The following is a 13,242-nucleotide window of genomic DNA, read 5'->3' on the forward strand; positions in this document are numbered from 1 at the left end:
ATGTACACAAAGACTGTCTCAGTTCATCCAAGCGACTAAATTGAGTCCTTATCAAGATTTGATGTGTCATGTGTTATAGAGGAACTCGCAAGACGTTTATCAGGTGACTAGTCTGTCGTTATCAGGTGGGTCTAACCCTGCTCCTAGCCAGGGCAACATGTGTTGGTTACTAAGATATGAACAAATTTATAACCATTTCTGTCACCGTGTGTATTCAGTCCTTGATTTAATGGTTTATGTTCATTTTGGTCGACTGATACGGCTTGTTTGCCTAAGCTGGGCCTGTCTGTCGTCTCGTGAGCTATACAAGTATTCAGGCTGCATGCGTGGCACTTTAGCTGTAGATGACGCGGCAACGGAATACTCTTCTTTTACTCGGTCTTTTAAAGCTTTCTTTGCCCTTCTCACATTTCATCCATACACAGCATATGTTTATGTAGACCCAATTAATTTGCATTTCCATTGCACTGAACCATCGCTGAACAGGTCACTTCACTCTGTTCTCAGGCTATTCAAATTTTTCAGACTGAAATCTCGATGGACTAGTCTCTAGCTCCAAGTTTCCTCCATGTTGCTGTGTACTCTAGATAGGTCAATAAATTAAAAGCTGGAGAATATTGACATGAAAGTTCACTTTGTTCGTGTGTGAAATGTTGACGGACAGTATGCGGCTTTTGTGTGGTGTATTTGCACATTAAGTGATGTGTTGGGTGATATGAGGGGCTGAAGGGCTCGTGTGGCCTCGTCCTTTATTGGCTGGCTGCGTCTTTCTTCTTTGACATTGCTGGTATATCAAGTTAATTGCCCGTGTGGAATAAGGTAATAATGAATATGTTGACACAACCTGCTCATCTCTGTAGATAAATTAACTGACTCAAATCTTAATTATTTGGGGAAGAAATGGAGCGTGGGGGATCTGTAGACAGAAACATGATTGGAGTGTGTGGAGCGAGTGAGTGATTTGAGTTTTGGACAGTATTTCAGTATATCATCAGGGTGCATTATTTTTATGCATTGGTTTATCACTCTGGACATGCCGACGACTAGTAGTTGGATGATACACCAATGCATCGGTGGATCGCAATTTTTTACTCCTCAATACAAGTATTGATCACAGCCACACACTTAGTAAAAAATATCTATTCTCACCTTAAATGTTTGCTTTCATAACTGTTAAACCAAACACTAGTTTGAAGTGAAAATTGGTAGTGAAATCGTACGTATTTTCATTCATTGCGTCATACTTTAGACTGCCATATGTAAAGTTTGCCAGGTATTTGGCCATTCTGTCTATTAAAGAAATGGCTTACACACCACAGATAAGAGCAGGTGCAAGTATCGTGATACCTATCGGACCGTGAGCAAGGTATCGTGATACGTATTGGATCGCCCTACTATCGTCCCAGCCCTACTAAAGACCTGGGTTCTACCCACACACATGGATATGTTGCTGGTGTGACAGCTGTTATATTGCTGGAATTTTGAAAAATATCCAACTGTATTCACTCACTCAAATATATCCCTGTGTGTCAGCGTCATATGTAAGAAAAAGCCAAAGTGATTCAGGTCAGTGATATTTACGATTCTTGTGAAACCCAGAAACGGGAAGGAGGGAGGGAGGGAGGGATTTAAGTTTCCTAAAATAAATGAGACAATGTCATAAATATAGTAAGTTAAACCAACTTTGTCCTTCATACTTACTACACCTAGGTCATAGCAACAACATCAATGTCAGTCTGCAATTCTCCAACAATCATATTTCTAAATCTGGATGTTTAAAAATCCCCAAGGTGTTGATAACTTTCTGATGCGTAGGATTAGCTGCCATTGATGAATTTTGAAATATGTTTTGATCAACATTTAACGTGTTTATTAGTGCAAATTGTAAACCAGTGTTTAAAATAATACTCCATGTAGTGGTTTACTTGTGTTTATCAGTTGACTTTGACATTGTTTCAAGAGTGAGTGAGTGAGTTAAAATTTAACGTCACATCGGCAATATTTCAGCCATATCGTGATTGTTTCAAGAGCATTGGGGGGGGGGGATGGGTAGCCCAGTTGTCTTAGGTGCCGCAATCCGCCGTGCAGAGTTGCATCCCTTAGGCACGCCAGTAATCTATGATTGTGGGTTCGAATCCCGGTTCACCTCAATAACGTTTCTAGGTTTGTCAGCACCACCCCTGTGCTCGTGGGTTTCACCGAAGTGAGACCTGCATCCCACATTAAGCTGACACGCTGCAATGTAACTGTAATACTGTTAAAAGTGGCGTTAAACCCAACTCACTCACTCACTCAAGAGCATGGGGGTCCCAGTGGCTACAGGCTTCACAGCGTGCTGGTCATGTGTCTCTAAGTCCAGAGTCACCCTGATCCTTGATCTGTCAACACCCAAGATGTGCCTATTGTTTCACTGTAATAAAAACTGTGGCAGCTTAGAACATTGACTAAAGGGGATGCCTATTAAAACCATACGCAAGTTAAAATTGTTGTCAGAGATAGAGTGGAAGAGGACAGACATAGTTCAAACTTCCATGAAATTTACAATATTATGATAATACTTCATGTCTTGGCAGTACATGGTATACCCTTTGCACACTGCTGTGCTTATGGTAAAAAGATCTGTAATGTGCACAAGAAAAAAGAGATTGTCGTTCATATTTTCAGTGTTATCACTTGGCAAGAAAATATGGATTGTTGCTAAAATTTTCAGGCTTTGTACCAGACGCTTTTCAAGAATACTTAAAGTCTAGGAGCTGGGTCGGGATCGCCAGTTAGGGCAGGGCAATTAATATGGCAAATATGGTATGTGTTTCAACCAACTGGTAGACGTCAATGACAAGCATGAACTGATTCACTCTCCACCAGGCTTTCTACCCACATTGAACTAATATGCCATGATATAATTAAAAACTGTTCAGCATATTCAGAGCAGTGTTTAACCCACACTAAGTTTTTAGAGAGAGAGGTCTCCAACCTGTCATCCACTTTTCAGTACAAGGATCAGTGGACTGCGTTCTATATTCTCCCCAGAGGTTTTCTTTACTTCTTAAGGGGGCACGGGTGGCCCAGTCGTCTAAGGCGCCGCGATTCGCTGTGCAGAGTTGCGTCCCTTGGGCACGACAGAAACCTATGATTGTGGGTTCGAATCCCGGTTCGCCCCGATTATGTTTCTAGGTTTGTCAGCACCATACCCGTGCTCGTGGGTTTCACCGAAATGGTAAACGTCTGAGACCTGCATCACTTCGGGCTTTCCTCCCACATTAAGCTGACACGCCGCGATATAACTGGAATATTGTTAAAAGTGGCGTTAAACCCAACTCACTCACTTTACTTCTTAAAAGCATAAGGTATTTACTCAAATGATCTAGTTCAAGGCATTTGAAGTGTCTACTGTTTCTGCAGTATATGATTGTTTATAAACGCTTACTATAAGCATGATAAAGAAGAGAGAAAAATAAGTTTGATATGAAGTAAAGTTTGGAAAATCAAGGTAGGATTGTAAATTGTGTTTATTAATGTGTTACGATGAAAAGTGTGAGAATTGTAGATCCTGTATGTGTGACTGCCTGTAACCATGGTAACATGGTACAAACTGATTGAAGCATGGAAATACAGATTGGAATAGATTACTGCACAAAATTACATTTATCAGAAGTTCCACAGTCATTTATGGAGATATCCATGGAATCTGATTGACAAAAAAATGCACCTAAGTTTATTGAGTCCTCAATGTATCATGATACAAACTTGCCAGATTGCATTTCTCTTCGTCTTGACCTCTTGTAACCCCTGAATCGTTTGAAATTTGAAAAGTCAAACTGGCTAAACAATGGCGTCCTTACTGGTGGCATATGAACCCCTGACTTCATATCTGCTTATCGTATCCTAATATGGCTTATCAGCCAGCACGAGGGGGGAGTCGGGACCAGGGGAGTCTGAACAAGGGCGTGTGTTGAAACTGCTGTTTGTTTTGTAGATCATGCCACCGAGCTGCGTCTGGCTCAGGAGAAGATCGCTGAGTTTCAAACTTTGTGTGGGGCCCTCAAGACTGAGGTGAGTTGACCCTTAGGAGATATACCTGGGTAGTTAACGAGGATAGGTTTCACCGCCTCATTAGCAAGATCAGATGCACAGGCTGTCCCTTGCCATGTGTTGAATATGTATAAGCAGGGTCTATACCAGGGATTCTTCCAGCATGGTTTAAAATGAATAATTCAGATAAAGAATTATCTATGCTTGTCTGCAGAATATATTTTATGATTGCGATAAGTAAAGAAGTCCTAGTATATAAAGGTCTTAAATTTAAAAGTCCATCATTTTGAATTCAGGTTTCAAACAAAATACAGTAAACTACGTTTATAATGAACACCCTTATAACGAACTGACAGATATAATGAACTGTTTTGGGGTCCCGTTCATTTTCTGTATATATGCTTTTAACGAACTAGAGTTATAACAAATTTAAATTAGTGGTCCTTAGGGTTCGTTATAACTGTAGTTTACTATAACGTGTATTGGAGTGCCAATGGCACAGTTACAATCGCATAAGTTTAACTGTTAAGATAACTTCTTGGTTTCTGAGTGGCACACTTAGAGATCATATTTAAAATAACATGATGCCTTGTGAGGGTGTATATTATACAAAGCCAGTGATAAATGTACACTGTGATGACATTAAAGATAAATATTAAAACACTCTTATTGCACAGTATGATTCAGAAAATAAACCTGGGTACCAAAACCTGAACAGGATGTTATCAATCTCAGTAAAAGAAAAGGAGGCAAACTTTCTGAATTACAACCACTTTTTGTCTAGCTCATCGTGAAAAATACAATCACATTGATTCTCTTAATTTCTAAAGGACACACCTAAACATCTTTTGGGTGCCCTATGGCACGTTTGATCTTTCTATCCCAGTTTTAACCCTTGCACCCAGAGGATGGGTGGTAATGCTGAAATCTACTAAAATGGCAAAGAAAAGAATAAAAACACCAAAAAATCTGATAGCCCCTTTCATACATTATACTTCAACTTGATGTCCTTCAAATTCCCAATTACAATTTATTTATTCCATGGGGTATGATTCAGAAAATAAACCTGGGTACCAAAACCTGAACAGGATGTTATCAATCTCAGTAAAAGGAAAGGAGGCAAACTTTCTGAATTACAACCACTTTTTGTCTTGCTCATCGTGTAAAATACAATCACATTGGTTCTCTTAATTTCTAAAGGACACACCTACACATCTTTTGGGTGCCCTATGGCACGTTTGATCTTTCTATCCCAGTTTAACTTGTTTATGTATTGTGTTCTTGACTTCCAGAATGACCGCCTCAAGATCTTCAACAGGGAGTTAGAGGAGAAGGCTGAATCATCCGAGTTGCAGATCAACTCCATCTCCTCCCAGTATCGAGATGTCTTGCAGGAAAAGGAGGTAAGCAGATCACACTCTTCAATTATTCTTGGCGAGATGTTGAGGTGAGCTTCTGATGTGGCATGTCCATTGTCTTCAGGGGTTTGTGCTATACCATCTGCTGATATGGGTGTGGCAATCACCTTATGGCTTGTCAGTACAGGGTGTCTAGTAGCACCACCTTAACATCACATGGCCTCTCAGTACAGGGTGTCTAGTAGCACCACCTTAACATCACATGGCCTCTGAGTACAGGGTGTCTCGTAGCAGGACCGTAACATCACATGGCCTCTCAGTACAGGGATGTCTTGTAGCAGAACCTTAACATCACATGGCCTCTCAGTACAGGGATGTCTTGTAGCAGAACCTTAACATCACATGGCCTCTAAGTACAGGGATGTCTTGTAGCAGGACCGTAACATCACATGGCCTCTCAGTACAGGGTGCCCTGTAGCAGGACCGTAACATCACATGGCCTCTCAGTACAGGGTGTCTTGTAGCAGGACCTTAACATCACATGGCCTCTCAGTATATGGTGTCTAGTAGCAGAACCTTAACATCACATGGCCTCTCAGTATATGGTGTCTAGTAGCAGAACCTTAACATCACATGGCCTCTCAGTACAGGGTATCTAGTAGCAGGACCTTAACATCACATGGCCTCTCATTACAGGGTGTCTCGTAGCAGGACCTTAACATCACATGGCCTCTGAGTACAGGGGTGTCCTGTAGCAGAACCTTAACATCACATGGCCTCTGAGTACAGGGTGTCTTGTAGCAGGACCTTAACATCACATGGCCTCTGAGTACAGGGTATCTAGTAGCAGGACCTTAACATCACATGGCCTCTCAGTACAGGGATGTCTTGTAGCAGAACCTTAACATCACATGGCCTCTCAGTACAGGGGTGTCCTGTAGCAGAACCTTAACATTACATGGCCTGTCAGTAAAGGGGTGTCTTGTAGCAGGACCTTAACATCACATGGCCTCTCAGTACAGGGGTGTCTTGTAGCAGGACCTTAACATCACATGGCCTCTCAGTAAAGGGGTGTCTTGTAGCAGGACCTTAAAATCACATGGCCTCTCAGTACAGGGGTGTCCTGTAGCAGAACCTTAACATCACATGGCCTGTCATTACAGGGGTGTCTTGTAGCAGGACCTTAACATCACATGGCCTCTCAGTAAAGGGGTGTCTTGTAGCAGGACCTTAAAATCACATGGCCTCTCAGTACAGGGGTGTCTTGTAGCAGAACCTTAACGTCACATGGCCTCTCAGTACAGGAGTGTCCTGTAGCAGGACCTTAACATCACATGGCCTCTTCAGTACAGGGATGTCTTGTAGCAGGACCTTAACATCACATGGCCTGTCATTACAGGGTGTCCTGTAGCAGGACCTTAACATCACATGGACCCTCAGTACAGGGGTGTCCTGTCGCAGAACCTTAACATCACATGGCCTCTCAGTACAGGGGTGTCAAGAAGCAGGACCTTAACTTCACATGGCCAGTCAGTACAGGGTGTCTAGTATCACGACCTTAACATCACATGGCCTCTCAGTAAAGGGGTGTCTTGTAGCAGGACCTTAACATCACATGGCCTCTCAGTACAGGGGTGTCCAGTAGCAGGACCTTAACATCACATGGCCTCTCAGTACAGGGTGTCCAGTAGAAGGACCTTAACATCACATGGCCTGTCAGTACAGGTTGTCTTGTAGAAGGACCTTAACACCACATGGCCTCTCAGTACAGGGGTGTCCAGTAGCAGGACCTTAACATCACATGGCCTCTCAGTACAGGGTGTCCAGTAGCAGGACCTTAACATTACATGGCCTGTCAGTACAGGGTGTCCTGTAGCAGGACCTTAACATCACATGGCCTCTCAGTACAGGGGTGTCCAGTAGCAGGACCTTAACATCACATGGCCTCTCAGTACAGGGGTGTCTAGTAGCAGGACCTTAACATCACATGGCCTGTCATTACAGGGTGTCCAGTAGCAGGACCTTAACATCACATGGACCCTCAGTACAGGGGTGTCCTGTCGCAGAACCTTAACATCACATGGCCTCTGAGTACAGGGGTGTCTTGTAGCAGGACCTTAACATCACATGGCCTGTCATTACAGGGTGTCCAGTAGCAGGACCTTAACATCACATGGACCCTCAGTACAGGGGTGTCCTGTCGCAGAACCTTAACATCACATGGCCTCTCAGTACAGGGGTGTCAAGAAGCAGGACCTTAACATCACATGGCCTCTCAGTACAGGGGTGTCAAGAAGCAGGACCTTAACGTCACATGGCCTGTCAGTACAGGGTGTCTAGTATCACGACCTTAACATCACATGGCCTCTCAGTACAGGGGTGTCCTGAAGCAAAAAAAATCGATTGTTGCTAAAACTTTCAGGCTTTGTACCAGGCTTTTCGAGAATACTTAAATATAATATTAGAATTGAGGGATGGTTACAGCAAAAGATACAAGAAACATTAAAAAACATTTATTTGGTAATTGAAATCCCAAGACAATGCTGACAAAATTATTAATCATCCTTTTCCAGTCACAAAGCAATGCATGCATTTCTATGTTGAAAACAAATAAAGTCATCCGTCTCAATCCCAAGGGGGTTAATGCTGATTTCCTGTGTAAGAGTAAATAACATTGACAGCTTTACGAGTTAACAGCCATTCAGTGTATTGTTGTGCACGGCTTTCTATATACAACTATATTGATGGGGCTTTGCTGATCGTAACTCAGTCTGAAATTGTGCGCCATTTTGTTCATAGGTGGGGTCTATGACTGAACATTATGGGGGGTTTATGGATTGGGCTACAGTTTATGGCTTTCACTGTAGAGGAAGGGGAAAATCCTTGTATTGTGTAACAAACACTCTATAGTTGTTGGAGTGTTTTATTTTGAAATTCAGGTACAGGCAGACTGAGCTTGCGATTCACAGGTCTGTCATGGTCACTGGGCTTGTTAGGCTGTACCTTGTTGGTTCTTTTCAAACATTGAGCTATCAGTTGTCTGTCTTCAGTGTTGAGGGGTGCAGTTTCTCTGTGGAAGTCAGAGTGTTTGTGAGAAGTTGTGTTATTGATATATAGGAGAAATGAATGTTTTGTGGCCACAATTATATTTCATGATAGCCGGTGAAAAGAACATTACCATGTTCATTTTTCAGGCAATATCTCGGAGGAACAAATTATGATATGCAAAATAACATCTGGCCCTGTTATTCAGTGGGAAAAAAATGAAATGGTATGACCTGAACTAAGTCTCACAGTGCCTTATCTCACAGAGTATTGTCTATTATTATTGATCATTTGTTTGTTTTATCTTTCACATATTTGTTTTTTTCTTAACTAAATATAAAGCCAGCCTTACCAATTACAGTGCAAGTTTTAATGGATGATTCTAGCAATCACCATTTAGAAATGGTTATGTTGAAAATGTAAATGTGTTCACTTGTCACCTGTTTAGGTCTTAAGTAAGCTTTTACTTTCATGTATGCCCATAAGTCTTTATGGCGGCCATGTTGAAAATGTTATTTTGCCTGCCTGTTACAAATAACCAACAAGTCAGGTGAGCTTCAGATCTTCATGGCTCTTTCTTTGTGTCTATGATAAGATATAGACCAGTTTATTCATGTTAACCCTCTAGGGTTTGCAGGGATTCACCTTGGTCTGCCCAGAGGCGGATATTCGGCCCAAAAAGACTGCAGCAAAAGACATTTACGAAAATTACCAATTTCTAATTTAGTATAATATCACAATCATTTTCCCAGTTTGCCTGCGGAAGGCTCTTAGTTTGAAATCCTAGATAAATCCCAGGGTTTGCCATGGTAACATGCTAGTTTGTGCAGTATGTGTTAGGGCCATTTTGAAAAATTGAAATTTCAGAACCGCAAACCTTCCTGTAGATCCAAAAGAAGAAGTTTGCTTTTAGCTAAGGGTGAGGATATGTATTACATGTAGACATAAACCCTCCTTGTGTTTTAAAAGTTGAATTATTGATAAAGATTTTCCAAGAACTTCTTGAAATCTTGTCTCATATCGGCATGATTGTAGTTGGTTATTCATAGGTTAGCGCCGTCCTCATGGGTGATATGAAGTCCATATCACCTGCAGAGAGGGAGCACTAACCAACTTACGCCACGTTGTGAACTAACACTTGCGCCTCTCATGTCTGAATTGAGAGAAAATGGACATAATGCAGCCTAGTGGTATGATAAGAAAAATGACCTTTTAGTGCATGGACATTTTAGTGAATCTCTGAGAAATATATGTTTATCTACAAACTGATCATGACAATTGGCTTATCCATTTCCTTTGTTTTGGTTGTTAGCAAAGTGAGCAAGATGGAGTTTAACATTGCTCCAGTATGTTAGCAAAGTGAGCAAGATGGAGTTTAACATTGCTCCAGGATGTTAGCAAAGTGAGCAAGATGGAGTTGAACATTGCTCAAGAATGTTAGCAAAGTGAGCAAGATGGAATTTAACATTGCTTCAGTATGTTGGCAAAGTGAGCAAGATGGAGTTTAACATTGCTTCAGTATGTTGGCAAAGTGAGCAAGATGGAATTTAACATTGCTACCGTTTGTGAGCAAGATGGAGTTTAACATTGCTTCAGTATGTTGGCAAAGTGAGCAAGATGGAGTTTAACATTGCTTCAGTATGTTAGAAAGGTGAGCAAGATGGAATTTAACATTGCTTCAGTATGTTAGCAAAGTGAGCAAGATGGAGTTTAACATTGCTTCAGTATGTTGGCAAAGTGAGCAAGATGGAATTTAACATTGCTACCATTTGTGAGCAAGATGGAGTTTAACATTGCTTCAGTATGTTAGCAAAGTGAGCAAGATGGAGTTTAACATTGCTTCAGTATGTTATCAAAGTGAGCAAGATGGAGTTTAACATTGCTTCAGTATGTTAGCAAAGTGAGCAAGATGGAGTTTAACATTGCTTCAGTATGTTAGCAAAGTGAGCAAGATGGAGTTAACATTGCTTCAGTATGTTAGCAAAGTGAGCAAGATGGAGTTTAACATTGCTTCAGTATGTTGGCAAAGTGAGCAAGATGGAATTTAACATTGCTACCATTTGTGAGCAAGATGGAGTTTAACATTGCTTCAGTATGTTAGCAAAGTGAGCAAGATGGAGTTTAACATTGCTTCAGTATGTTAGCAAAGTGAGCAAGATGGAGTTTAACATTGCTTCAGTATGTTAGCAAAGTGAGCAAGATGGAGTTTAACATTGCTTCAGTATGTTGGCAAAGTGTGCAAGATGGAGTTTAACATTGCTTCAGTATGTTGGCAAAAGTGAGCAAGATGGAGTTTAACATTGCTACCGTTTGTGAGCAAGATGGAGTTTAACATTGCTCCAGTATGTTAGCAAAAGTGAGCAAGATGGAGTTTAACATTGCTACCGTTTGTGAGCAAGATTGAGTTTAACATTGCTTCAGTATATTAGCAAAGTGAGCAAGATGGAGTTTAACATTGCTACCTTTTGTAAGCAAGATGGAGTTTAACATTGCTTCAGTATGTTGGCAAAGTGAGCAAGATGGAGTTTAACATTGCTTCAGTATGTTAGCAAAAGTGAGCAAGATGGAGTTTAACATTGCTACCGTTTGTGAGCAAGATTGAGTTTAACATTGCTTCAGTATGTTAGCAAAGTGAGCAAGATGGAGTTTAACATTGCTACCGTTTGTGAGCAAGATGGAGTTTAACATTGCTTCAGTATGTTGGCAAAGTGAGCAAGATGGAGTTTAACATTGCTACCGTTTGTGAGCAAGATGGAGTTTAACATTGCTCCAGTATGTTAGCAAAAGTGAGCAAGATGGAGTTTAACATTGCTACCGTTTGTGAGCAAGATGGAGTTTAACATTGCTTCAGTATGTTGGCAAAGTGAGCAAGATGGAGTTTAACATTGCTTCAGTATGTTAGCAAAGTGAGCAAGATGGAGTTTAACATTGCTTCAGTATGTTAGCAAAAGTGAGCAAGATGGAGTTTAACATTGCTACCGTTTGTGAGCAAGATTGAGTTTAACATTGCTTCAGTATGTTGGCAAAGTGAGCAAGATGGAGTTTAACATTGCTTCAGTATGTTATCAAAGTGAGCAAGATGGAGTTTAACATTGCTTCAGTATGTTAGCAAAGTGAGCAAGATGGAGTTTAATATTGCTTCAGTATGTTAGCAAAGTGAGCAAGATGGAGTTTAACATTGCTTCAGTATGTTAGCAAAGTGAGCAAGATGGAGTTTAACATTGCTTCAGTATGTTGGCAAAGTGAGCAAGATGGAGTTTAACATTGCTCCAGTATGTTAGCAAAGTGAGCAAGATGGAGTTTAACATTGCTCCAGTGTGTTAGCAAAGTGAGCAAGATGGAATTTAACATTGCTTCAGTATGTTAGCAAAGTGAGCAAGATGGAGTTTAACATTGCTTCAGTATGTTAGCAAAGTGAACAAGATCGAATTTAACATTGCTTCAGTATGTTGGCATAGTGAACAAGATGGAGTTTAACATTGCTTCAGTATGTTAGCAAAGTGAGCAAGATGGAGTTTAACATTGCTCCAGTATGTTATCAAAGTGAGCAAGATGGAGTTTAACATTGCTTCCGTTTGTGAGCAAGATGGAGTTTAACATTGCTTCAGTATGTTGGCAAAGTGAGCAAGATGGAAGTTAACATTGCTTCAGTATGTTAGCAAAGTGAGCAAGATGGAGTTTAACATTGCTTCAGTATGTTGGCAAAGTGAGCAAGATGGAGTTTAACATTGCTTCAGTATGTTGGCAAAGTGAGCAAGATGGAATTTAACATTGCTTCAGTATGTTAGCAAAGAGAGCAAGATGGAGTTTAACATTGCTTCAGTATGTTAGCAAAGAGAGCCAGATGGAGTTTAACATTGCCTCAGTATGTTAGCAAAGTGAGCAAGATGGAGTTTAACATTGCTTCAGTATGTGAATAAGATGGAGTTTAACATTGCTTCAGTATGTTAGCAAAGTGAGCAAGATGGAGTTTAACATTGCTTCAGTATGTTGGCAAAGTGAGCAAGATGGAATTTAACATTGCTTCAGTATGTTAGCAAAGTGAGCAAGATGGAGTTTAACATTGCTTCAGTATGTTAGCAAAAGTGAGCAAGATGGAGTTTAACATTGCTACCATTTGTGAGCAAGATTGAGTTTAACATTGCTTCAGTATGTTGGCAAAGTGAGCAAGATGGAGTTTAACATTGCTTCAGTATGTTATCAAAGTGAGCAAGATGGAGTTTAACATTGCTTCAGTATGTTATCAAAGTGAGCAAGATGGAGTTTAACATTGCTTCAGTATGTTAGCAAAGTGAGCAAGATGGAGTTTAACATTGCTTCAGTATGTTAGCAAAGTGAGCAAGATGGAGTTAACATTGCTTCAGTATGTTAGCAAAGTGAGCAAGATGGAGTTTAACATTGCTTCAGTATGTTGGCAAAGTGAGCAAGATGGAATTTAACATTGCTACCATTTGTGAGCAAGATGGAGTTTAACATTGCTTCAGTATGTTAGCAAAGTGAGCAAGATGGAGTTTAACATTGCTTCAGTATGTTAGCAAAGTGAGCAAGATGGAGTTTAACATTGCTTCAGTATGTTAGCAAAGTGAGCAAGATGGAGTTTAACATTGCTTCAGTATGTTGGCAAAGTGTGCAAGATGGAGTTTAACATTGCTTCAGTATGTTGGCAAAAGTGAGCAAGATGGAGTTTAACATTGCTACCGTTTGTGAGCAAGATGGAGTTTAACATTGCTCCAGTATGTTAGCAAAAGTGAGCAAGATGGAGTTTAACATTGCTACCGTTTGTGAGCAAGATTGAGTTTAACATTGC

The 13,242-nt window shown here is 40.7% G+C and overlaps 1 protein-coding gene across 5 annotated transcripts in view; it reads left to right on the top strand.

Moving 5' to 3' along the window:
* LOC124134880 (thyroid receptor-interacting protein 11-like) overlaps positions 1-13,242 on the top strand; it is an 88,005-nt gene that overhangs the window by 15,813 nt on the left and 58,950 nt on the right. For 4 of the 5 annotated variants that reach the window (XM_046499959.2, XM_046499960.2, XM_046499961.2 and 1 more), the window contains exons 2-3: positions 3,977-4,053; positions 5,325-5,435. In XM_046499959.2, coding sequence (XP_046355915.2) covers positions 3,977-4,053; positions 5,325-5,435 — 188 coding nt within the window. Of the gene's footprint in view, positions 1-97; positions 126-3,976; positions 4,054-5,324; positions 5,436-13,242 lie in introns of those variants that run through there. The other variant, XM_046499965.2, reaches the window with a different exon arrangement.

Source organism: Haliotis rufescens, unplaced genomic scaffold (assembly GCF_023055435.1).
Source record: "Haliotis rufescens isolate VD_foot unplaced genomic scaffold, xgHalRufe1.0.p SCAF_3, whole genome shotgun sequence".
NCBI lineage: Eukaryota > Metazoa > Mollusca > Gastropoda > Lepetellida > Haliotidae > Haliotis > Haliotis rufescens.